Source organism: Culex quinquefasciatus, chromosome 2 (genome assembly GCF_015732765.1).
Source record: "Culex quinquefasciatus strain JHB chromosome 2, VPISU_Cqui_1.0_pri_paternal, whole genome shotgun sequence".
Classification (NCBI taxonomy): domain Eukaryota; kingdom Metazoa; phylum Arthropoda; class Insecta; order Diptera; family Culicidae; genus Culex; species Culex quinquefasciatus.
The window spans coordinates 176,734,877-176,762,815 of record NC_051862.1 but is presented as its reverse complement, the minus strand read 5'-3'; the positions used below and the strand labels follow the sequence as shown (position 1 = coordinate 176,762,815).

General features: G+C 37.6%; 1 protein-coding gene across 1 annotated transcript in view; it reads left to right on the top strand.

Annotated features, from left to right (window-relative positions):
• Window positions 1-27,939, top strand: part of LOC6033208 (angiopoietin-2) — a 240,194-nt gene that overhangs the window by 6,942 nt on the left and 205,313 nt on the right. The window contains exon 2 of the mRNA XM_038253024.1: window positions 9,155-9,662. Within this exon, the coding sequence (XP_038108952.1) occupies window positions 9,421-9,662 (242 nt within the window). The 5' untranslated portion in view covers window positions 9,155-9,420. The remainder of the gene's footprint in view (window positions 1-9,154; window positions 9,663-27,939) is intronic.

The window sequence follows — 27,939 nt, the reverse complement described above, 5'->3', positions numbered from 1 at the left end:
CAATCGCTACCGCCTCAGAGTTTTGCAATTTTATTTTGCCTGCCAATGTGTGGTAATAAGCAACCTCCCAGACTCAGGTGATTCTTTGCCCCCCTCTATCTGTCTCTTTCATTGAAGATCATGAAGATGATGATGATGATTCGATGTGCAACAAAACAACAACGGCTGCTGTCCTTACCGGAGATTTTTTCTTCTTCTGAGAGAGGCTCAAGAAGTGTCCGAGGCCACGCCAAGCTGGCCATTTCTTGCGGGCAAAACTCTCTAGCCAGGGGAGGAGGCAGGTCCAGCGGCGGAGGTAGCCAATAAATTGAAATATTTAATTGTGGTTGATCGTGATCTCACACACAACACCGAGGCATAGCTTGGCCAGTGCAAAATGGCCATGCCACACCGGCAGGTCTCACGTTGACCGTTGCTGCGCTCAAGTTAACCTGGCCAGGGGCCTCTGCTCTCTGCACAAATGGTGGATGACGGCTGGCCTGAAGCCATTTGGCGGACGGACGGAGCAGGTGTTATTCGCGAATGCTGCTGGCGCGCACTGTTGGGTGCAAAACTGGAGCAGATTTTTTTTTCTTCTCTTGCTCGCATTTAACCCGTTGTTGTGGATGCTGGGCTGCGAGATCGAGGACTCACGATCCAGCCGTTGCTAAACGAAATCGAAAGTGGGTTTCGTTTAGAAACAAGAATTTAACCAATTAATTGAGATCTTGGTTTAGCTGGTTAGTTTAAACTGTTTTTTTTGCTTGTACATGTTTGGAAGGAATCGTATGCATCTGGCATTGTGTACTGGCAAGAGTATCTAATCTTAAATAGAGCAGGGTGTACCTGGTTGGCTGTGAAATTTATTGAAAAAAGTGACAGTTCATATTGGCCTTACTTGTATTTATTAGGAAATAAAGTATTGAGATTTTGAAAGAAATCTAACAACAAAATCAAACTGAAAATTTGATTCAGAAAAAGCGCCAACAATAAACTACAATGGAATAAAAATAAACCATAAAAAAACTTAAGGCAACTTGACAGTATGTTGAACAAAATAAACAATTTAGATTTTTTTGTAAATTTATATAAAATTATAAGTGCTCATAACGAAGTCCGCTTAGTCGGTTGCAACGTATGCTGGTTATTCAATTAGAAAACCTTTTCAGTTTCTTTCTCAATCATTTTCTTATCTGTTGCGTATTAGAACAAAAATTTTCCACTGGGTTTTTTTTAAATTTAGATGCTAATCATTTCTATAATTTTTATATGTGATTATATGTTTTGTTATCTGATTTTTTCGATAGTTTTATGTTTGTTTTCTAATATTGTTATATTACCAACTGCCCAAATAGATTTCTAAAACAACACGCAAAATTTAATTTGTATCAGGTCATTGTAAAGTTAAAGTTTTAAATCTTACACAGGTAACAACCTACGATCAAGTCATAACATTTACCTTTAATTTGGATTCTTGGTTTGATTTGGGGGAATTATAAAACTAAACTTCAATACTATTTTTGAGTGTCATTTTCTTTATTTTAACAACAACAATTATTCTATTATCGAACAAAAGAAAAAAAATTAATAATATTAAATCATGTTTGTAGCCAAAATATTAAAAGTGTTAAATGGTCAAAAAGTGTCTCAATTAAAATTAAAATTTATAATTAATCATCAAAATATCTAATCTGTTCTATTGACTTAAACGTATTTTGGATGAAATAATCCAAAATATATAAAGGATGATTGCCCTCCGAGATTGGTTGGGAAAGTTTTTGAGGGGGAGAGACAAGCCACAAGACACTGAACTTATTTGAATTTTTGTAGGTAAACCTATACAAGTATTTTCTAAATTCCTCATAAATGATAATTGAGGCCATTTATTTTTAATGATTTTGTCTTCCTTACTGTGTTTTTTCAATAATCATGAGGTATAAAAATAAATTAAAACAAACCCTGATAGGTTTAAAAAAATCAGGGATTTAAACTTATGTTTGGCTTTTGTTTGACCATTTTAAGCAAAAATTTATATTTTTCAACCTTTTATATTATGTGAATTACGACCTTTTTTATTATATACCAATATTCATGGTTTTAAAATAAAAAAATAATATCATATTTAGTTATTTTTCATCAACTAACGGCATCTGTGGCAAATCAGGACATATTTATTGAAATACATCAGCTGTTTAAGCCAATTTTTTGCATAATGTTTTGATTTATTTGATTGATTACGAATCATGAACAGAACAAAACAAATAATACTTCGATTTTCAAATTGTACCTGTTCAGACTGTAGTCCAGATTTTTCCTAGTTGGTGGTTTTGACATAAAGATAATTTGTTTTTTTTTTTTAAATATAGAACATGAAAGTCTAAACTTATCTAAATGTTTATATTGGCTTCATTTTATCTGTTGTCGTTTTATGTTTATTTTTTAGACATTAAAAAAAATTATAGTTAATTTAGTCTTGTCATGTAGAATAAAATAAAAAATAAATATTTATAAAAGAATTATTTAATTTAAATCACATTGGATTAGAAGTTGTGGTGCATTTAACTAAACAAAAGTTTCTTTTCAGCAACTCCATTTGGCCTTTTTCAAACCGAAAAAAAAAATTCAAAATAAGTTTTCATTCGACTTTTTCAAATATTTGGGTGTTTTTTTAGGATCTCAAATCATTTTTTCCTTGAAAGACAAACTAATCCCCTTTTATTTGCGTCCAAGAAAAGTGGTTTTTGCAAAAACACCAATTTTTGGGACCACCCTATCACGATTTAGATCACCCCAACGGACAAACAAACAAAAAATATGGGTCTTATTATTTTGGCCAAGGACCAACCAAGAAAAATTTTAAGCCCGATTGGAAATTTTTTTTCGGTTTATGTTCTTTTGAAATGGAATTGCTGTTTTATTGCTATCTAAAAACTGCTACAGTGGACTCTCTGGCTGTCGATCTTCTCGATATCAATTTTGCTCCAGCTGTCAATAATTTTTTCAGTCCCTTCAAATAGATTGCTTTGATTTTTCATTCTATAATTTGATAACTCCCGTTCTCGACGGTCCCTTCAATATCGACAACGAGAGAGTCCACTGTATATACAAAAAAAAAATGTTTAGATTGAAGTGTAGATTATCTCACCAATTACACTACTCGACAAAACAAAACTTGTGTCAAGGGATTGACGATATCTCATCGGTTCCTCAGAGAAAAGGCATCCCCGAATCCGATGCAATCGACAGAATTTGATTTTATGTCCACGCGGACTGACGAGAAGCTGGTAAATTTTTTAACATAAAAAAATCGAACAATTTAAAAAAAAACTTGCGTCTCCTCCCAACTATATGAGCCATCTACAAAAATATGGAGGCGCCTGGTGCATAGCCATTTCCTTTAAGCACAACGGAAACAACCAATACAAATGTATAAAAAAGTTGTCAAGTTCGGGGTCCACAGCTAGCATTTTTTGTACGATTATAAAAATAAATATTAAAAGTTTAAAATTAAAATATTTGAAAAACATTTTTTTTAAATATATTTGTTTACTAAAATTTTATGTTTCTCAAAGGTCTATGGGTACTTCGGGATGTCCATGGTCATCCAAGGACTCCCTGGAGTTAAGATCTATGAGTCTACCGCCGTAACAAGCAAGAGGTCGTCGGATTTTGACCCCGGATCATGTGCGTATAGCATCAGTGGATATGGTAGACTACTATATGAATGTAATGGGATGTACATGGTCATCTAAGGACTCCTGGAGTTAAGATCTACGAGTCTACCGCCGTAACAAGCAAGAGGTCGTCGGATTTTGACCCCGGATTATGTGCGTATAGCATCAGTGGATATGGTAGACTACTATATGAATGTAATGGATGTACATGGTCATCCAAGGACTCCTGGAGTTAAGATCTACGAGTCTACCGCCGTAACAAGCAAGAGGTCGTCGGATTTGACCCCGGATCATGTGCGTATAGCACCAGTGGATATGGTAGACTACTATATGAATGTAATGGGATGTACATGGTCATCCAAGGACTCCCTGGAGTTAAGATCTACAATCGATGTAAAGTTATCGAAATATTTAAGTTTGAACGATGAACAAAAGTCCTTGCTTACCACTTTAGCCAAACGGCGACCTCTTTTTTGTTACGGCGGTAGACTCGTAGATCTTAACTCCAGGGAGCCAAACACATTTATATAGTAGTCTACCATATCCACTGATGCTATACGCACATGATCCGGGGTCAAAAGCCGATGACCTCTTGTTTGTTACGGCGGTAGACTCGTAGATCTTAACTCCAGGGAGTCCTTGGATGACCATGAACATCCCATTACATTCATATAGTAGTCTACCATATCCACTGATGCTATACGCACATGACCCGGGGTCAAAATCCGACGACCTCTTGCTTGTTACGGCGGTAGACTCATAGATCTTAACTCCAGGGAGTCCTTGGATGACTATGTACATCCCATTACATTCATATAGTAGTCTACCATATCCACTGGTGCTATACGCACATGATCCGGGGTCAAAATCCGACGACCTCTTGCTTGTTACGGCGGTAGACTCGTAGATCTTAACTCCAGGGAGTCCTTGGATGACCATGTACATCCCATTACATTCATATAGTAGTCTACCATATCCACTGATGCTATACGCACATAATCCGGGGTCAAAATCCGACGACCTCTTGCTTGTTACGGCGGTAGACTCGTAGATCTTAACTCCAGGGAGTGCTTAGATGACCATGGACATCCCATTACATTCATATAGTAGTCTACCATATCCACTGATGCTATACGCACATGATCCGGGGTCAAAAGCCGATGACCTCTTGTTTGTTACGGCGGTAGACTCGTAGATCTTAACTCCAGGGAGTCCTTGGATGACCATGGACATCCCATTACATTCATATAGTATTCTACCATATCCACTGATGCTATACGCACATGACCCGGGGTCAAAATCCGACGACCTCTTGCTTGTTACGGCGGCAGACTCATAGATCTTAACTCCAGGGAGTCCTTGGATGACCATGTACATCCCATTACATTCATATAGTAGTCTACCATATCCACTGGTGCTATACGCACATGATCCGGGGTCAAAATCCGACGACCTCTTGCTTGTTACGGCGGTAGACTCGTAGATCTTAACTCCAGGGAGTCCTTGGATGACCATGTACATCCCATTACATTCATATAGTAGTCTACCATATCCACTGATGCTATACGCACATAATCCGGGGTCAAAATCCGACGACCTCTTGCTTGTTACGGCGGTAGACTCGTAGATCTTAACTCCAGGGAGTGCTTAGATGACCATGGACATCCCATTACATTCATATAGTAGTCTACCATATCCACTGATGCTATACGCACATAATCCGGGGTCAAAATCCGACGACCTCTTGCTTGTTACGGCGGTAGACTCATAGATCTTAACTCCAGGGAGTCCTTGGATGACCATGGATATCCCGAAGTACTCATAGACCTTTGAGAAACATAAAATTTTAGTAAACAAATATATTTAAAAAAAAATGTTTTTCAAATATTTTAATTTTAAACTTTTAATATTTATTTTTTATAATCGTACAAAAAATGCTAGCTGTGGACCCCCCGAACATGACAACTTTTTTATACATTTGTATTGGTTGTTTCCGTTGTGCTTAAAGGAAATGGCTATGCACCAGGCGCCTCCATATTTTTGTAGATGGCTCATATAGTTGGGAGGAGACGCAAGTTTTTTTTAAATTGTTCGATTTTTTTATGTTAAAAAATTTACCAGCTTCTCGTCAGTCCGCGTGGACATAAAATCAAATTCTGTCGATTGCATCGGATTCGGGGATGCCTTTTCTCTGAGGAACCGATGAGATATCGTCAATCCCTTGACACAAGTTTTGTTTTGTCGAGTAGTAATTATTAGTATTGAGCTAATGCTATGATTTTAAGCTTGAAAAACATAACAAATATTATAAAAACATAGATTTTATGAATATCTTAAAAAAATCCGGGGTTCACAAAATATTTTCCCTGTTTCTCGGGAGATCCAAACCCCGGGAAAATTGGAAGCCTTATCTGCAATAGTCTTCTAATAATTAAGGCCAGTCCATGTTTTGTTACATTATTACAGTTGAGATCATTTGAATCTGCTAAAAATAATCCCCGAATGTTTCTTTATTGCCATTAATTTTCATACATTCAGGCTGTTAATAGATAAGCTGAATTGAATTTTTATTATTTTAATTTTTTAATTTTTTTATATTTTCAATATGTATGAATATTTAAATATTTGATAAGAAATGGTAATTCGAACAAATTATAAAAATAGTGTTTTTTGCTAGAAGATCTTCTTACATTTTTTACTTTGCAGAATGAAAATATTTAGTTACTTCAGTTTAAAATAGAATTGTATAAAGGAATCAATATTTTTACAATGCATTAAAAATGGTGAATCCGATTTTGTCCGACAGCATCCGCTTTGAGACAACCATAAACCCCGGCAAAAAATAATCGGATTAAAGTCGTCCAGCCGTGGATCCGCTCCAAAGATGTCCATTAACGTCCCATAATCCTTCATTTTCCAAAACATTACTGTACCTTGAGGAAATCGCAAATAATACCCCCTCACCAGACTGACGCTGACATTCACACAGGCACGTGACATTCACAGATCCGTTCTTCCTTCCTCCTTGTAGCATTGACGGTCACCGCTCCAACGGAAAAGCTCTCACCCGCGTGTCAATAAAGTTTAACGCTAATTCAAGCACCTTCCTTCCCCTTTACTAAAAACAGTCACCCTTGTTTATTGCTCCAAATAATGCAAGTGCGGTCCGGCGCAAAATTTTGAAGGCCGTTTTTTATAAGCAGGTAGCGATTAATTTGCGGCAAGTCGGAAGATTAGTGGCGAGACTGGACAATATCCGGCCCTCCCCGGAGGCACGGGATGGGAAAGCAATACCAACTCTTTGCCGCTAATACGTTGATGACGTAAAGTGAGGTGACTTGACGGCAGTTGCAGTTGTGTGAAGTGATACAATTATGTAATGATGCGGCTAGGGGCTGCCGTTTGATGAAGAGAGGTGGTGGCTTGTCCAAATCTTCCTGCCCACCCGCTACCCTCCTCCGTGGAAAGGGATTTGCATAGAAGCGGAAGATTAGTTGCGGCTTAGTCGCTGGCTCCGTAAGACAATGACGAGAAGCGGCGGAATAATCAAAGTTATAATTAGTAATTAAGAGAAATCTGCCGCGCAGATGGCAGATGGGTAGCGCGACTAGGGTGGTTATCGGACAAAATGGATCAAACTCATGATTTGCTAATTATTGAAGTGCATTATTAATTCTCCTTGACTACACAAAATCGTTAATTGGCTGGTTAAGCTCATTTGGGTTTTATTTGAAGTTTTTTTTATTCAGCCAAATAAATGGTTAAAATTATTTCAAAAATGACGTCTGACATTTAAAAAATGTGTCCACGTGGTTTATGGATGGTCCCAATGCATAAGTGATTTAAACCCTTTTTTTTGTGCATCAATGTAAAATGATCTAAGACATTGAGCCATAGCAAAAATATAATTCAATATTTTGGAATCAAGACCTCCAGTTTCAAAGAGATCAAATATTCAATATTACGCCCTTTCGAAATATTAGACTTGATTCCAAAAAATTAAAAATTGTATTTCCAAAAGATCAGAAAATTTCACAAATGTTTCATTTCATTGAAAATAGGGCCATTAGTTTCTGAAATATTAGTACTTAAAAATTAAAGGTTGTTTAGATAAGAGTTAAAAACCTTTATTTTTTTGTTTCTGATTCTTTTTCTTTATGTATTTCAGCAACTAATTTTCTTAACTTTTCGAATTTTTTTTTTCAGAGATGGACTATCATGGACACTTTTTAAAAAAAATCGAAAAACTGGAATATTTTAAGTCAGATTTCAAGTGACTGTATCATGAAAAGTAATTTTCGAGTGCAAATTGGATTTTTTGCGTTTTTTGTCCCAAAAATATACAAAAAATTAAAAATATTTAGAAATCGGAAAAATTTTCTATGTACATTTGTTTTTCTTAAATGCAATCGATCGGAAAGTACTTAAATCTTTGAAAAACTTTACTTCTAATAGTGCACTGTACTGCCCATTTTCGCATAAATGTCCCATATGCAAAAACAGCAAACTGAGAAAAACGCATTTGAAGTTTGTCCCACACATAAGGCTACGTATTAAGTTTTCACGAAAAAACTGGATGTCCTCATGATTTCTAGGAAAAAGTACTTAATGTTATAGGCTTTTCTGAAAGATCACACGATTCTGAACAAACCTGCATCAATATCGCAAAAACGATGAAAATGCATATGGGACATTTATGCGATCATGGGCAGTGTAGCTAGTCTTTACGATTCTCACGATCAAGTGAAACTGGTTATTGACTTTATTTGAGTTATTCTTAGTATTTTAGCATCATTTTCATTTTATTATTTTAATATGTGAGATTGCGTCAATTTTTAACAGATTGGTACAGTCCATACTCGATTATCCGAAGGCCTCGAAAAAAAGTCACTTTGGATAATCGAATGCTTAAACTCTATCCTATATTAAATTGTTTTAGTCTTTAACATTATTAACAAAATTGAAAGTTTGTTTCGTAATAGAATTTTATTTTTGAATTTTTAATAATTGTGTGATTTTTAATCCTTTTGACCAAATATTTTAAAATTTGTTTATTATCCTGATAATGTGAAAATTGGAATTAAAACAAAAAAAGTAATTCAAATTGATTTGATTTTGCACGAAAAAATAAAATTCAATTTTGTTATAAGCTTAAGTATCAATTGAGAATAAAAAAGTGTTATTTTTAAAAACTGGTAAGAACTTCGTGTAAAACACATCTAAATATTTACTAACTCAACATGTTGGCGATAGTGTTCATAGCAGTTAAGTTTCGTCTGATATTAAACATAAATAATTGCCCCATGAACAACCCTACCAACAATTCATAAATAGACAGACGCGCAGACCAGCCCTATCGAAGAAGACAAGAAACGACGAACCTCCAATTAATTCGTCATTGTTTTCTAACACTTACCGGCAGTGATGTTACGTTAACATTTCTGGGCAATGATCCAGCACTAATGTGTCTTTTTCTTTCGTTTTTCTCTCCCCTCCCTCAGATATCTAGATAAGCAACTCCGTAAACGTAGTGTGCATCTTGGTGGTGCGAAGATCGTGGTGTTGAATTCTCGTGTTTGGGGGTTTCAGTGTTTCGGCTAGCAAGTTTACAGCAAAAATCTTCTGAGTGCACCTCCTGCAGAGTGGGTGATCCCCTCCGTCCAGTGACCGGAAGTGGCCGGTAGTCCCCCGCGAGGGACCAACCCCCTTTATTTCGACCCTTTCCGAACCCTTCGACGCCGCCGGGACCGGTTTCGCGCCGCGGGAGATGGCCTTCTCGAGGGCCCACTGCTACTATTACGGTAGCATCTTGCTACTGTTGCTCTACTTTGGGGCCACCCTGGTCCAGAGTGGGGCACCGGTTCGACCCGGCACGGGCAACCCGTCGCCGCGACTTCCGCGGACGAGCGCCAGCCAGCTGTCGGCCCAGAATGGCAACACCACCGGAACGCGTAACTTGACCGCCAAGAATCTCACCACCCAGCAGACACGTGGGAACTACAGATCAAGGTAAGGTATGCCACACAGCCACACAATGCAAAAATTGCGTTGAATTATTCAAATGACGGTGAAGGTGTCGATGGTCATGAGAAGCGAAAGGCAAGGCTGGTCGGAATCGAAGCGCCGTCAGCGAGCTAGAATAGAACTTGATTAGTTGCGGCTACCTTAGCAGCTGCAATTTGGGGGGCTGTAATTTGATGTAACCAAACTCGAAGGAAGCGAAAAATTTGGTGAAACTTTGTGAAAGTCAAATGTTGCAACCTCGAGTAGCTTCGTACAGATACTTTCAAAACCCTTTCTAAATCTTTTTCAACAAACTTCTCATAAAGAAACTCTTAACCTCAAACCCATTCAACCATCTGTAGCCAGCTGGACAAAGCATTCCAAAGCCTCCCTTCATAGTAGAAGACATGACTCAAATGCAGCTGCGCATCGAACGGGCTGCATCCAGAGCAACTTGTGTGACATAAATCATGACAACTGTAGAGTCCTACAGACGCTGTGAAATTGGAACCTTCCACGATCAGCTGGCCTTTATCTGCTGGGTCAATCTCCGATTAGGTTGCACGAGGGGGGGGGCGTGTGTGTGTGTTGAAAAATGTCTCAATTGGGCTGAGAGCCGCGAGTTTATGAGAGATGGATTGTGGAGCGATTTTTTCAAATTACCCGACAAAAGCTTGTTGAAGCGATGAAAATGGGAGTTGAATATTGTGAGTCATGAAATGAAGCAACAAGCTTTGAATGCAATTGTATCGATCTAACTTTATTTGTGGACTGAGAAATATTTTCTCAACCTATTTTTTTTAATAGATATTCACTTTTTTTGGTTCTGTTTCGTAAAAATGAGAAAAATCGTTTTTGGGTTGCTATAAATTTATATTTAACTGATTTGTTTTTTCAAATTAATTTAGGATAATTTACATGTTTTTATTACCATTTCTCCTCCTTGGCCTGTCAAAAAGTCTGACAAACAGGACTCGTAGACAAATAAAATCACAATTACAATCAAAATTATAATTTCAATTGAATATACATGACACAATATTTTCAATAAAAAATAATCAGACTGCTTCTTCAAAAAAACAGCCGACAGCTATAAAGTCAACTTCATTTTTTTTCTTCAAAAAAATATCCATTTGACTTTTTTTCTTTTTTTTGCATACACATAGATTGATTAAATGGATTCTTAATGGACATTTATGATCGTAAAAACATCAAGATATCAATTTTTTCACTTTGAAATTAGGACATATTTTTTACAAAAAGAGCAATTTTTACGAAATCTGCCGTTTTCGACCATTTTTATTGTTTGTATTTATTTTAAGTGGCTCAGACTTTGTTGGGGCCTTCCCTATAACCAAAAATGCAATTTTGTGTCATTGGTTCTCCCATACAAGTCTCCATACAATTTTGGCAGTCCATACAAAAATGGTACGTACACCCAAAACTGGCAGCGCTAGTCCGAGAGAATGATGGTCTCGAGTCGAGAGAATAGTGGTACCATTCACTGACGCAGAGAACACAGCTCGAGATGGGCGATAGAACTATTCTCTCGAGGTTCATTTGCAAAAAAAAGTTCATCCGTCAAACAAAAAACCAAAAATGTCGACAACGGGAATCGAACCAGAGACCTTTGACAAACCAATCCAATGACTTAGCTGCCTCGGCCACTACAGCTTGGTGACCAAGGAGAAGTCAGAAGTCGATGTATGACACTTGTTGGAGATTTATTGATTCAACTAACGAATGAACTCATTTGTTATGATGGTGTGAGTTGGTACCATTATTCTATCGATTTTGGCACTGAGCCCTCAATAAATTTTGAGAGAACGATTATCTCGACTCTGAATTTTGGGTGTATATATTCGAAAATTTGTAACTTTTGAAGGAATTTTCTGATCAATTTGGTGTCTTCGGCAAAGTTTTAGGTATTGATAAGGACCGTTCAGAAAAAAAGTTATTTTTATACTCAAATATCTAGGTTTTCTATAACAGACTAAGACTATCATTTCAAAAGGGCCAAACATTCAATATTATACCCTTTCGAAATGTTAGTCTTGATTCGAAAAAAATGAAAATATTGTTTTCAAAAAGATCAATTTTATAGCAAATTTTAAATTAAAAATCGATGCCGAGCTTCCGTGGCCGTGAGGTTACGGGTTTCGCCTTGTAAGCGGAAGGTGATGGGTTCGATTCCTGTCTGGCTCAGCAAAGTCAGATCCCTTAAAAGAGTAAATATGCTCACTGGGAATACTGACCGGTAGGGGATGGGTTTCGACCAGTGGCGTGCTGGGTTTTCCATCCAGAGGTCGTGAGTTCAATTCTCGTACCGGGATGATGAAATTTTTTTTAAAGCTGCAAATATTGCACTGAAATAAAACTTTTGGTGGTTATATCTTGAAAACAGATCACTTTATCAAGAAATCTGCAAAGTACTTTTCGATTGCAAATTCAAATTTATATAAAAAATGAGTTTAAATAATTTTATGTATTTTTTGTCCGGACCTGGACTGGACAATCCAGAGGACACTGGACTCACAATCCAGAGGTCGCCGGTTCGAATCCCGCGGCGGGCGCTCTAAAATTCTTTGTGTAAATATGGGTATTCGGTGCCGTCGCACCGTGCCATACTTTCATACACTTAGTGGCCGACAGCTATAAAATCAACTTCGTTTATGTATGAAATTTCGATTTTTTTTTTCAAAAATTACAATTTTTTGCCAAAAATGCATAACTCGGTGGCAAAATTTGTGACCATACTTCTCTATGTCTCAAAAGTGGCGGGTTTTGACCCCTAAAACATATCAAAAAATCTCGCAAATCAAAACATATTATTTTTTTGAAATTGAGTTTATGTTAAAAAAAGGTTGATTAAAAAATGGGCAAGATTTTTTTTCGTGTACCTATTTTTTCTGAACAGTCCTCAATTTATGAATGTTGATAAAACTGGGATTTACTTAACCTTAAATTAATTTATTTTTTAGTTGAAGATTATAAACATGAATTTAATTGTATTTTCTTTAATGAAACAAAAAAAACTCTACTACAATAATCAATAACGTAAAATTAATTCAAATTGCCAACTTTGAAGCTTTTATTTGTAAGAAACACAGTGACTGTCAATGTCACTCCTTTTTTCAAACATTTTCAAGGAAACTATTTTTTAAAGCACTATTATAAAACATGTTTTAAAAAACTTCCATGGACATTGTGTCACCAAGCCCAGTACATGTTTAAAAAGAATAAATCATGAGATCAATCTTGTCGGTTAACGGTTATAAAAATTGAAGTGAAATCTTCTCGAAATGTCAAAAGTTAAAAAGTTTCAGCACTGAAAGCTCCTTCAAGCATGCAATTCTTCAAATCCTTCAATCGCTCATAATTTTATCCAAAAACTCGCTCTTTTGAAGCCCAAATCCGCGGTCAACCACCTGTCTCTTTTTCAGCAATCAACCTTAGTCAGTCACACTTATCTACCTGTGTGCGTTCATTTGAAGCCAATTGACGCGCGGCAAGTTTTTGCAAATCAGCAAAAGAAGACGCGAGTCGCGGGCGCTTGAAGTGTGAAGTGCGCCAACAGGTCCTCCGTCAGATAACGATCTTTCATCAAACGGCTCAAGAAGTTAAGCCGGCCAGCGCCGCGTTGACAACAATCTCCGCCGTTTAGCGGGTCCAATCAAGAGGAGGCCCTGGGGAGGGGCGAGGAAGATGCGTTTGGCCGTAAATCTCCCCTTCTTTGCGACGCGATACCGTATCGGCGCTGAAGATCCTCAACGACCTGTTCGCTGAACTCCTGGATGGTGCGTACGGTGGATATTTATTGAAATTTGATTTAGAAATTATTTGTCACCGCGCGAAATTTAATGCCAAACTGGTTTTTCGGATCGTTGGCACCTCGGCAAGTGGCCAGATTTACCTTTCCGCTAAGGTGGTGGCACACGAGCTGCGGCAGTTGTGCTGAACCATCACATAGTACACCTTGATGGAAACGAGGGAAATGTTTAAAATCAATTGAAATCAGACTTTGAATTAATTCGATTAGTATGCGCCATCAACAATTGATACGAACAAGTGTGTGGGGCATTTTCCGACAAAAGCCCCATACGGCATGCAAGCACAACTTGCACGAAATGGTGAAGATGATGATGTCCGTTGCGACAGTCAGATAAATTCAAAACAGCAAACGCAGCAATGTGAGGTGAGGGAACGAGATACGACGGCGATGATGGCCCGGCAGCTTGCCGCCGTCACCTCGTTATGACCCTCTCTTCGGGCAGCAGAAGAAAAAAGCCCGGTGGAGTTTGTTGTCGTCGGCCGCGGCCAAACAACTTGACCTTTCACTGGAAGTGCTGCCAAGCTTGTACGCAAGAAAGCTGTCGCGCGCACTCTTCGGGGTTAGCTGGTAATTTGGTACTTGTTTTTGGGGGTTTCGTAAAAAGATTTATAACGGGGACCGACGACGACGCCGCAGAGGTTTGCATTTGTGCATTGCAAGTGAACGCCATGACCTTTTGGACGGGAGATGGGCCCACGATTAGCCGGGTTGAGGTTAAGGGGGGGGGGGTTACGGCGGGGAGGGGGCTTTCTAATTTGCCGCAGCATTAGCGCGGCCACCGAACCGGTGTGATTGATGGGACAGTTAGTGGGTTTTGTGTCGTGTGGGTTTGGACGAGGGTAAAGTTTGCCAAAAATTTGCAGAAATCCCACCCGGGGGAACTCGTTTTTTTTTCGATTTGTGATGTATCACGGTAATTTTCGCTCATAATCAAGTGCTATTGGAAGTTGCATAATTTGTTGTCATGTCAGTTATGAAGTACATTGATAAAGTTTGTGGTAAAGGGTTATGTAAAATGAACATTTTTAAATCCAAAATTAAACTTCAGACTTATATTTTAACCGAGGTTGAATTACCAACAAAAGTTGCTACTTAAAAACGGAATTGATAATTGAAATATCAACATCTGGAATAATAGGAATCTCGAATATCGAGGAATATTGAATTCCGGTTTCCAAAAAGTTGAAAAAGTAACTTCAAACTTCGTATCTAAACTAATTTCTAACCAATGTCAATGTTTCTTGTTGCATGTGTGCTCAAGACTTTGTAGATTCATAATTAAGGCATTACAGTTACAGAGGAAAAGCAGTAGTATGTAATAGTATTAGTTTGATTGTTCTTAAGGTTTAAACCAAATCAATGAAAAAGATTTCCAAATACTGAGCCAAATTCTCTACGAAATGGGTGTTAATTTTCAAATTTAATGTTGGTATCTTCCAATATTGATAAAATCTGCAAAATTGGGCTATTCTAAGGGGGAGGGGGATGACAATGCAATAGATATCCAATGAAATAAAATATGAAGCTAAAATATGAATATATGTGAATTTCTGTGATGAGATAAAACAGCAACTTTTATGTTTGTAGACTTCATCTTTGTATGTGTTTTCAAAAACTAATATTTAAAAATGTTTATCGAAATAAATTGGGAAATTCCATAAAATTATGCTGAACAGTTCAATAAAATGATATTTTATTTAAAGTGTTTGTCTCCCCTCTTCCCCCTTCAAATTTGACCCGAAAAATCAGCTGGCAAAAATATTATATTTTTTCATAAAACTTCAAAATTTCAATGGAAATTCAATCAGCTGAAATCAATTTATCATTTCCCTGCGTTTAGAATTATTTTAGCATGTTTGGATTGGTATAAAAATCTTTAGAATTTATGAAAATTTTCTATGTTTATTATCGCAATTTTGTTTTTGTTTTATTTTTTTATGTCAAATCTTAGCTTTTTTGAAAAATGATTCCATAACAACTGGACTGGTGCAAAATGTTTTTTTTTTGCAATTCCACTGTGAAACTGTCAACTTTTCCTGTCCTTCTGGAGAAACTAAATGGCCTACTTTTCCCAACCAAAAATAAAAGAATGGAAAATTAATATCTTTCAATACCAGTGCTGAAAAGTTCAACTTTTCAACACTAGTACAGTGAAACCTCTTTTTACGCGGTGCGTTACGTTCTAATAATTTGTCGATTTCTCTGGAACGACGCATCATTTTTGAAATCTTTTAAAAGCAATTTGTAGGTTTTGTTCAGGTCTACAAAACGCTTTTGAAGCTTGCAAAAAAAAAATTGATTTTAGAGAAATCGACGAAAAAAATGCGTAACACGTAAAAAATGGTTTCACTGTAACGAAATGTAACATTTTTCAATATTTTTTGTTTTAAAGGGTGAATTTACTAAACACATAAATGTTTTACATAAAATTCAACTCTGGAAGTGTTTTTCGGAATTGCAAAAAATGTCGTAAGCTACTCGTTGCAAAACTAGATTTTTTCAGCACTCGTCGTATTTTAACATCGTTTTAAACATGAGAAGTTTTTGAAAAATGGGTTTTTTATCAATTTCTGTGAATTATTAATTTCATTTCAATCATTAATTTCAAAAATGTAAAGCGGGTCAGAAGTTAATTGTTTTGTACAGTTATCAAAAAAAAACTGTACTTTTTTTCAGCTAGTTCAAGCTAATATTCATATTCGTTCATTTAACAAAATTACAATAACCCCGGCGAGTTTTTTAATTGTTTCGATAATGACCTGTTATTTAATCAGATTTTTTTTTGTTTTTGTTAGGTTTAGGTTGATTTACAAAAATTGATTAAAATTTGAATTATTTTAAAATTGGTCAGCTTTAACAAATATATAATGCATACCGTAAACCGGGGTGACTTTGATAGAATTTCAATTTGTTTTTAGAATATTTTCCAACAGGTAAGGTTTTTCTCAAGATTAGGGGAGTTTGGGGTAATATGGACAGTGGGGGTAATTTGGACACCCCTTTAAAAATCACCTTTTCTTCGGATATAAAGTTAAAACGGTAATTTAAGTGATAAGGCTAGTACTAGTAATGGCTTAGGAGTATGGATAAACCAAAAAAGTTGGAATAGTTTGAGTAATTTTGTTATAATATGTAAAAGTTTCGAAATGCTGGTTGGCACTGCCTTAAGTTCTAATATTTGAGGGTTGGGAAATAAGGTTTTGCAGGGATTATATGGCAAAAAAGTGGACAATATTTGTTTAAGGGGGGTGCTAGGACGATGCCTGAGATATGTACGTATAAATATTGTGCATTTTATCAATTTTTATCATCAAAAATAGCAATTTTTGATAGAACATGTTATGGGGGTAATTTGGACATGGCTTGTGGGGTAATTTGGACATACCTGAAAGTCTACCTGTCAGGCAAAAAAAAAAGTAACTTTCATGGTCGGTTGAGTTTTTAAAGGTAGGTTTAATTAATTTAGAGGGATTTAAAATGTTAAAACATTCAAAAAGGAATGTGAGCAATGAGACTTTCACATAACCCCTATTTTTAAATTTAGATAAATTTATTTCAATATTTGAATATATGGAAATCTGACTACTGCACATTTGGCGTTCAACTAGACTCTAATGTTGATTGTTTTTAATTAATTTCTTTGACATTTCTAATTTCTATGCTGATTTACAATAATATTTAAATTTGAAGGACTACAGAATGTAAAATTAAAAAATGAATGGTTTTAGGTTAATTAGTTTCAAATAAAGATTGATTTAGATAAATCTAAACGATACCCTAATCCCTAAAAACTAAACTTGTACCTAATCCAGAATCAATGTTTAAATCATTACAGGATGAATGATTAAATTATGTATACTACACTGAACTATTTGTTATCTTCCTATTGAATTATAGTTTTATCACAAAATGATTATTTAAACTTTTGATGAAATATTGTGAGCAAAAAAATCACTTAAAAATATAAAGCAATTACAAAACTAGGTTGAAGGTTAAAAAACATGGTAAAAAAATCAAATGTTAAACTTATTCTTCAACATGTGTCCAAATTACCCCACAAAAGGTGTCCATATTACCCCACAAGGCATGTCCAAATTACCCCACAAGGCATGTTCAAATTACCCCATAGGGGTGTTCATATTACCCCCACACAAAAATGTGGGGGTAATTTGGACACCTTTTAATTTTTGCGATAAAAATGGGTTTTTCATCAAAATTTATCTAAATGAATGAAATTTTTCCATCAAATATGGTCTCTATTATCCTCTAATGTCATCCACATTCCTTTAAAATATCCATACAGCCCGTGGCAGAGCTATTTCCTTAGGGTGTCCAAATTACCCCACACTCCCCTATTATTTTTAAAACATGTACTGGGGTAGACCACACAAAGTCCATGCACTTTTTCGGAAAAAAGTTTTTTCAATAATGTTTAGAAAAATAATTACGTTAAAAATTCTTAGTTTCAATTCCGGGGTGACTTTGATAGTCATAGTTTTTCTTGTTAAAATCATATTTAAGATGTTCAAACTTTATTTGTACGCTAAATGTACCATCACTAAGGTAGCTGATATAGTTTTTAAGAAAAAAAATCAATGTTTATATTTAGTTTACTAAGTGTATAAGCTTTTTAGCAAAATACATATAAACTTTAGGTAAAATATTTAAATAGTTGGAATTTTGCCTAAAATTTGTTAAAACTAGTTTTGTTTATAAAATTATCGATTTATATTGCATTTTATAATGAATTCGAAGCACGAATCACAAGTTTTCACATTTTACATGAAATTTGTTCAACTGAAATTGCCTATAAATTTGGAGATTATTTTTAATTGTGTTTCAAAAACACATATTATTTATTATTTACAAACTTTTTTAACCTTCTCCTAGTGGAAAATTGTCCAAAGAATCCGAAAATGCATTCCGTTTTCCGATTAAAAATCATGTTCATTGAGAAAATCATGACACTTTGAGAAGTTTAAAATAATGACTTTTATCAACATTTTGTTAACTATAGTTAACTAACTTTTTAAACTTGTCTAAATTTTATGAAAAGTTCTTCTTGAGGTACTTTGAACACTTCTCTACCACGGTCAGTATGTTTCTAAGCCATTCCTTGCGTATTTTAATTGTACTCTTCATTTTGCGGAAAAATCGCAAACCTATCAAAGTCACCCCGGCTATCAAAGTTACCCCGTTTTACGGTAGGTTTGGGGTTGGTTCGATTTTATGAGAATATTTTGTACAATAATTCCGGAAGTTTTTGCATCTTTTTGAGCAAAGTTTTATTACTTTGAAAATAATCGAATTTAATTTTTTTTTGTAAAAAATGTTTGATATCTTATTTTCTAAGTTATTTTATCATCAAATAAATATCAAAAATCATGCCTTTGATTGATAAAAAATAAATCTGTGAGTGTTTGCTTTTGCTACATACAAGAAAATTTTAAGTATGAGCAGGTAATGCAAAATCGTTATAGAAATGCTTCAAGAATTTGTACATTGTTGCGAGTGAAGAAAAAAATAAATGCTGTGAAAAATTAAATGTTTCAGGCCAACCTTTGCATTTTGTACAAAAAATGCTCATGAATCTGGCAAGTGTGTACTTAACTGTGTAAGGTTCCCAATGAATCGATGTTAAAGTTGGCTTACAAAATCAAATCAAAAAATCAAATTATTCGCTCTACAGCATTGCCTTGGCGTTCTCGATTGCGAGATTCCTACTCGAAACTAGGTGTCCGAAGGCTTGATTGTTGAGGCAATTGCAAACCTCTTTTTACACCTTAGCTTCCATCCACCCCGGGATTCGAACTGACGACCTTTGGATTGTTAGTCCAACTGCCTACCAGCGACTCCACCGAGGCAGGACCCAGGGAGACGACTCCTACACCTGGACTGAGCTAACGACCTAACCTTTTTTAGTTAGTTGACTTACAGTGAATCTTTATTAGGTTCTACAAACTGAACTCCAGCATCTAAAATAATAACTAAGGATCAAACAATATTTCATAACATTGCTCAAATCCAGACTTGAGTTGTTTCATAACCCCAAAATAATTTTCGCACATTTCACGCCACTCGTGCTCCGTGACACTGAAAAAAAAACACATTAATTTATCTTGTCAACATATTTTCTCGTGGTTATCCGCGGCTGGAAACATAATTACCCCCATTAACATCGCTCAGCCAGGTTGGATTAGTGGCATCCCCGAAACACATTATAATTTTTATATGCCACCAAAGCTTTGACTGACTGCCCGAACCGGGCAAACCAGCAACGGGTTGTGCATGCATAATTTTTAAAGGTTTTTTTTTCGCTCTCCTCACTACGGAATCCTCCACGCCGGTTAAAACTGAAGAAGAAAGGCCAAAAATCTACAGGCAACCCCCACTGAATATTCACCGATAACCTTTTATTAATCCGTCATCTGGGTGATTTAATTAGTGTCAATAATTTGAACGATGTTCGTAATCACCTTCGAAGCTGGTAACGGAGTTTATTTGTTAGCTTCTTCGGCTTTTTTTCTCTATTGGCTGAAAACCCTCCGTTTATTCGCGATAACGGGAGGTGCTTCCCAAAAAAACTGGCCATGTTTGCGCATAGCTAATCATGTGAACTTTTGTGCGAAGAGACTCCAAAAAACCGATCGGCATCGAAATCATTGGCTTTTGCTGCAGCAGCAATCCAAAGCCGATGGTTTATCGACTAAAGGCGATTACGGTGGGCGAGTTTTCACCCCGTGGAAGTTTGTAGGATTTTTTGTGGTGTTTGGTTAGTTCCGATATTGTAAGTGAGGTGCTTAAAAGTTATGGATTTTGGCCATAGTGGTTCCCATGCTGCACCGCGAGAGTTGTGTCACATCGTATATAATATGTTCACGTGGTTATGCTGGGCCAGATGTGGGAACATTTCAATTTGCACGCGGATTAGTGTGGTTTCGATTTCTCACTGGAGGGTTGTAAATTTGGGATTATGGTGAAGTCGAGGCTCCCCGCGAGGAAAGCCAGCAGGGTTTTGCTAATAAATTCTCTGTAGGAGAAAAACAATTTAGTCAAATCCGGAATTAGTTGACACCTGTTGTATCTGCCAAAGCAAAATTAAAGTTGATCTTGTACTACCCAAATTTTACGCTGATGCTGCAAAAAGGGGCAGTGGGCTCAAAAAGTGACATTTTAAAAATGGCTTATTTAACGTGAATTTGGAATTTTTCACCTATAACTCTCACGGAAAGACTGTACAATGCAAATCCAACAATCGATGGGTTAATTTTCCTTCTGACTAAAGTCTTAATACTGTTTGCTGGAATGTTGTTAAATTTGCTAAAATTCTTGCGACTCAACAGCCCAGATTAAAAGCAACATAGTTGTTCATAATCCACATCATGCAATCTGATTGTAATGACCGCCCCTAGAACGTGAATGCAGCTGATTCTTTTGAGAATTGCACAATTCTAAGCCCATTTCCAGCTGTCAACAGTGCTTCTACAAAGTCACCAAATAGAAGAAAAAAAAAAGTTCAAGAAAACCAGCGCACAAACCTAATCGATTTATCACCTCGTCAATCGCATAAATAAACATCGAACCGACCCACGGTGCGGTGACCACCACTTCAAATGTGGTGGACCCTTTTTGTATGGCGCATGTTGAGCACAGGCGACAGCTTTCGAGTGTAGTGTACTTCTTCGGATATCTGGAGCTTTGGCTTTGGGCAACATAAAGCTCGCCACGGTCGGTTGGTCGGTCGGCAAAATGCCTTATTATAATCGTATATAAAAATGCGCAGATAATGCAGTCGTTGGTTCATTCCCATGAGGTTGCATAAATGTCGAAACTAGTTTGTAAGGGCCAGCGCAAGCTTTTCAGAGGTAGACACCGTGTAAGCTTTTCCGAATACGTGTGTTTGTACCTACTCCAGATTGAGAGTGTTTTGTATGGATCAATGGTGGAGGAGGTGGTGCACGCGGAACATGGCTCGGCTCAATTCATGTTGCACGGTTTGTTTGCGAATGTATGAGAATAATCGATTTCAAAACCATAAAATTATTGCCCACAGTTTCCATTCAGCGAGGGTTCTATACGGCGCGCAGTTGCCCAAGATGACGTGCAAACGCTTGGACGCGGAGCTTGTAACAAGTCTTGTGGGACACATTCTTGTTCTAGGTGATCAACAAAAGGGGAAATCAACGTCGAATCAACAGAACAAGATTACAAAAGGGCCCGAACGCGTGGGAGGGAAATTTTTCTGCTGACTGATCTAATGGCAATTCCGTGCATTCCGGATTGAGTTCAAACCACTTACACAAACTGAAACACAGAATCAGAATCAGAAAGTGAGTTCATAAAACCACAACTCACAACCCAATATCCAATGGTTTGCCACCATAATAACAGTGATTATTGCGCGTAATGACTTCTTAAACCGACAAAAAACCGCAAATAAACATCGACGAAATCGTGGACCACCCCAAAATAACTATACAGTGTCTTCCGTTGCCGTGGTCAAGAAAATTAGCATTCTGGGATCCTCCGGCCAAGTCTTGACTTAACGGAGCTTTTATTTTCGGGCCCATAATGCGCGTCGAACCGTATGATTACTATCGATTTTGAGCAGAATCAGAAAACCGGATAATATGCTAATAAGATTTGTGTATGAGCTGGTGTTATACATTTCTGTTCTAAGTTGGAGGAAATCGGCTGTCGTGACTACTATTTATTTGAAGAAGTTATTGATCCTGTTAAAATTGGAGCAGTGGAACGAGTTTTTAATTGTCTAATTAATGTTCAAATTTATTGCTGTATTTTTTCGTCTTTTGATATTTTTCTTAAATAGCAAATGGGTCATTCAATCTGAAGCAGAACAGCATTTGAAAATTACCCTCTCCGATCCTGCTCAAATTTGGCAGGGCTGTTGATACTATCAAAACATGCAAGAATCCCGAATTTCGTCCAAATCGGACCACACCCTCCATTTATGTACCTCCCCAAAAAATCGACTTTTTGGCGATTTTTGAGCGAACCTCCTAGTTTCAAACGGCGATAGCTCAGGACAAATCTTAGAAGGTCGGTCTTAGACTCAATTTTGAAGGAAATTGGACGTAGAATCCATTTCCATGATCAAAAATTTTTTACTCAATAATGTATCGTGCACTTATTTTTCTTTGTTACTTACAAGATCAATTGCATTTTTCGGTTCGCTCCGTCGGAATCCAATTCTGTCCTTTACTGTGTGTCGTTATTGCTCTGTCCTGTGGGTTAGCACAGAAATTCACTAAATTCATTTTTTTTGAGCAGATAAACATTCGCGATTAAACTCCAGTTTCCTACAGTGTTATACAGTTAATTTTTGCCCAATTTGATAAAGATTATTTATGATGAAATATTATTTCAATAAATGACCTGGTAGCAGTTATTGATCAACCCGCATGTGCGCTTCTAGCAGATGCGGCGATTGAAGCTGATGTAGGTAATCTCAAAAACTCATAACTTTAAAATTAGATATCTCTGGAACGAAGCATATTCATTTCTGTCGATAAGTGTTTCTTATGTAAAATTTGCCTGGGAATACGATGGTGAGGTCAAATAAAAATACAGGAAAAAAATTATTCAAAATTTTGATCATAAAAATGAATTCTACATCCAATTTCTTTCAAAATTGAGTCTAAGACTAACCTTCTAAGATTTGTGGTTCTTGAGATATCGCCGTTTGAAACTAGGAGGTTCGCTCAAAAATCACCAAAAAGTCGATTTGATTTCAGATTTGATATAAGACTTTTATTCCAGAAGAAATTACGGATTTGGTGGTATGACTTATTTTATTTAATTTACAATATTTAAAAAAATCTGAGGTGATTTTTGGCCGTCATTGAGAATTTTAAATGAATTTATAAAAAGTGTGCGACAATTTTAATGTATTCGTAAACATCGTCATTTATGTTCTGACCAGGGTTGTTAAAATATCAAAACATCAGCTCTCAGCAACTACAATTATCCAGCCTGAATATTCATGCCTCAAATACAACTGCTCTTCTCTCTTTATTGAAACTCTCAGCGCCGAACATAGCCGAACACGTTTTCTTGTTTACACACTCGCTATTGACATTTTCCTTTTCTCTCTCATTCCCGCTTCCACGATCATCCTACTGTAACAGCGGTTAACCACAAAAGCCGCCATAAAACCAATTTCGCAAACGCAGTTAAACGGGACGCCATGCGTGGTCGACTCTTAATCGCCGTCTCGCTTTATTTCGGAGAGTTCGGAGAGATTGAGAAACTCAGCGGTGAGAGTGAGAGCGCATAGTCGAGGAAAAGGGAAAGAGTGATAGAGAGAGAATGCCATCGCTGGGAATCACGAGACAGAAGAACAGGTCTCACAAGCTCGCTATACTCTCGGATGGTTTTGGTGCAGATAAAATCAATTGATAGCTTTTTTATCACTCATTTGCAACACTGGTTGTGACTAAAATTGATTAATATAAATATCAGACAGCCTAACTTTTATTCATCAGTTGTTGCAGAACATTAAAAAAAAGTTGGATTTTTTAATCATTAAAAATTGTAATGAAAGCAGACTTGCTACTAAAAATAATTTTAGATATTTTTTCCTGCGTTTTTACGAATATCCATATTAAACCTCAGTAAACAAAAAAAAAAACAATCATAAGTTACTTGAAAGTTACAAGATATCATTACACTGCGGTCCACGCAAAATTAAGTGTTATGGATTTTCAGAAAAATAATAAAGTAAAATCTCAGATATAAGTTAGATTTTCAAAATCACCCTAATCGTGAGCTACCCTTATTTTCAACCAAATTAAAAGTTGTTTTCCACTTAATGTTCATTGTTTTTCAAGACATTATCATTTTTTTATTTATTAAAAAAGCCAAAATTGAGATATTATTTTTTTACACATTTTTATTATAGAGAAAAGATAGAAGATCCGAAACTTCTGTTAGAGTCATTTTTGACGTAGACTTACGTCTTTGTCGAAGGTACTGGGGTGTCATTCCAAAAAACCCGGGCCGAAGGCCCTGGATTACTGCGTCATCCGTCAAACGCTTATATCTTCCTTCCCTCTAATCGAATCGACACGATTTATGTGCCATTCGATTCGAAAATTATTCAGCAATTTGCTATAAAACTTTCATTGTTGGCAAAATAGTTTAACTATTGAAACAATTGAATGTTTTAAAATGTTTTCAAAATGCAGAGATTTTGCAAGCAAAATGAGTGCTTCCCACTCACGGACGGGAATGTCAAGTACCTATTTTGAGGGGAAAATCATCCGAGCAACGCGACCGAGTGTCGGTCGCGAAAAAGGAGGGGAAGTAGCGGGCCGAAATCATACACCCAAAATTCAGAGTCGAGATAATCGTTCTCTCAAAATTTATTGAGAGCTCAGTGCCAAAATCGATAGAATAATGGTATCAACTCACACCATCATAACAAATGAGTTCATTCGTTAGTTGAATCAATAAATCTCCAACAAGTGTCATACATCGACTTCTGACTTCTCCTTGGTCACCAAGCTGTGGTGGCCGAGGCAGCTAAGTCATTGGATTGGTTTGTCAAAGGTCTCTGGTTCGATTTCCGTTGTCGACACTTTTGGTTTTTTGTTTGACGGATGAACTTTTTTTTGCAAATGAACCTCGAGAGAATAGTTCTATCGCCCATCTCGAGCTGTGTTCTCTGCGTCAGTGAATGGTACCACTATTCTCTCGACTCGAGACCATCATTCTCTCGGACTAGCGCTGCCAGTTTTGGGTGTACATAAGAACGTGCGCCAGAGCCCATTCCATCATTCACGTCTCAGACGTCGGACCGGCAGCAGCAGCAGCAGCAGCAGGAAAGCTCAGCCCAGAGCAGCAGGAGAGAGACCAGAGCAGCAGCAGCAGGAGAGAGGGACCAGAACTGGAAAAGAAGTGCGCATCGCCTTCTCGTCGTCACCGTCAGCCAGTTGCCTCTCGATGGCCGAACCGTTAGGATCTTTCGTGGTTGCTGTGGTTCGGAGGTGCTTCAATCCCCATCCTCGTCCCACCCGGGACGAGGCATCAACAAGATGAGGCGCGCGCCTGCTGCCTTCCGCCGAAAAGCCTCTCGTGGGTCAAGCCTTGGTTGTTAAACAATCGGGACATCCAACTAGCTCGTCGCATTCGCGGCGAGCGCTTCTGAAAGATTTACGTCTCATCAAATTCTAGTGTTGAAAGAGTTGCCCTCGTCCCACCCGGGACGAGGCAGCGAGCTAATTTGAATTTAAATTTCAGGAACAAATTTTGGTCTTCGGGGGCGACGGATTGCACAGCTTTCTGAGGCTGCTCTCGCCCCCAACCCCTATGCCCCCTCTCCCCCTCCCCCCATTCGGCTCGCTAAAATTCCTTCGTCTCTTTCTTTCCTCTCTTTGCCGTTCGAATGGGTGTTCCTTCCAATATATATATAGCTAATTCTTCAAATTAATATATGCAAAACCCACATGTCCACATATCTATGGGAGCGGCCGTAGCTCACTGGTTACGGTGTTCGCTTTGTAAGCGAATGGTCCTGGGTTCGATTCCCATCTGCTCCCAACGAGAAAGTATAGGAAATATAAGCCTTGAAACTCTGAACATGAACGAAAAATCAAAGTCGCTCGAGTCGGGGTTCGATCCCCCGTCCTTTGGATTGGTATGCAAAAATGCTAACCACTAGGCCATCGCGACTTGATGAGCTATAACTGGAATTAAGAATACTGTTGTTACCAACTATATACGCGCTGGGTCTTTGTCCATTTGACAAGGGTTCAGAAGTTCTAAATAACGTTTGAACCCCATTGGTGCAAACGTTCTTCAGGGCGGGGCTTGTCGATAAAGCTGAAGTACCTCGCGCTCGGCTAGCCAGCGTAGAAATGGGTCACCGAAGCTCGGCAGAGCTAACACCTTCCAAATGCCTATGCGAGTTATTTGCATGTATAGAATGTAGATCTAAAAATACATGGAAACAACTCAATTTGTAAGAAGCGGCCGCGTGGTCCCGTTTGGTTGGTTGCACACACACACACAACCCACATGTCCACATATCTAAATTTTACGTAAGTCTACGCCATTCCGGTTATGTCTGTGACATAACTACTTTGACTTTTATTTTGTATTTATCAAAAGAATAGTTTTGAATGCAATCAATTAAAAAAACTGGTGAGTTTTTGAATGCAATTTTTTAAGTGACTATGCAACATTAATTTGAATTCTTAAAAGTGGAGAGAGTGTTATGTCTTAAATTCTTAACTCTATACCGTACGTAAGATGTAGTTTGATTTCGAGTTACAAATGAGTAAATTATGACTCCTTGCCATTTTAGTAGTTTGCTCTACTTTCATGTCAGTTTGATGCTTATCGCTTTATCGCAAACACGTGCGCCCTTGTCAAATCCAAAATGCAAAAAGGAATTCCAAAGTTGGACACATTTCCATAACAGCTGATACCGCAATCATTAATAACAAATGCATGCATATGTCTGGAGAACAATTTGTTTCTCCAGACCTTCGACTGTCAAATAAGAGTATAAACAACACAAACTCAAATAGGCTGCTCTCGATAAACCTTGATCATATTCTGGTGCCCACAATAAAGCACAATATTTGCACAGCGGCAGCAGCGTGATGCCGCCCGTCGATCATTATCCGATCGTTTTATCCCAATATGGCAACACTGCTGCTGGGCTGGGCAGGGCCACCAGAGATTTTGTTTCGAGCGTTAAAAATTTGCAGGTGTCGTTAAACATTGTAATGTTTACTCACGTCGCGCGTCAAGGGTTTTTTTTTCTGACAAACTCGTTGACAGCACCTCAAGAGGTATCACGCAAGTTCCGTAAAATTCTATTTTAAGATGTTGGCGTGTTTTTTAAGTACCCTCGCAAGAATGCTGGCCTCGTTTCTCAGAGGGGTTTTTTTTTCTTAAATATTCAATTATCTGATGATTGTATTCTGGCAGGGGGCGGAAAAGTTGCCCTGCCCCCTGAGGCCGTTTTGCATATTGACTCCTCTTCCTAGGAGATCTTTGCGGTCGAGCCGGCGGGGGGTCTAGAATAAACAATACTGCCCCTCGAACGAGCAGGAAATTACATTGATTATCGCGCCGTCATCAACGAAAGAACCATTCGCGCCTTAGCACCCATGTCGCCTGAGGCCGTTAAGGCTCGCGTACAACCTGTGGCGCGAAGTTCTGCGAACACATCTTCACCCTTCAAGTCTTCCACCCAAACCATTGAATTCAAATCCAACGCCAAGTTGGCTCTTTAGGCCAAAGATTGCAAGTCGAAGATCTGCACGCGTCTAATCTTTGAAGTGGCGCGGGCGCGCACGAGCGCTGAAGAACTTGGAGCGAGCTCAGCCAGCCAAAGCCTAGCCGGCCTTCAAGGTTACCGGGGCTGCGGGCTGGGGTATTGACGATGGATTTGCAGAAAAAAGAAACGGGGTTGGGCGG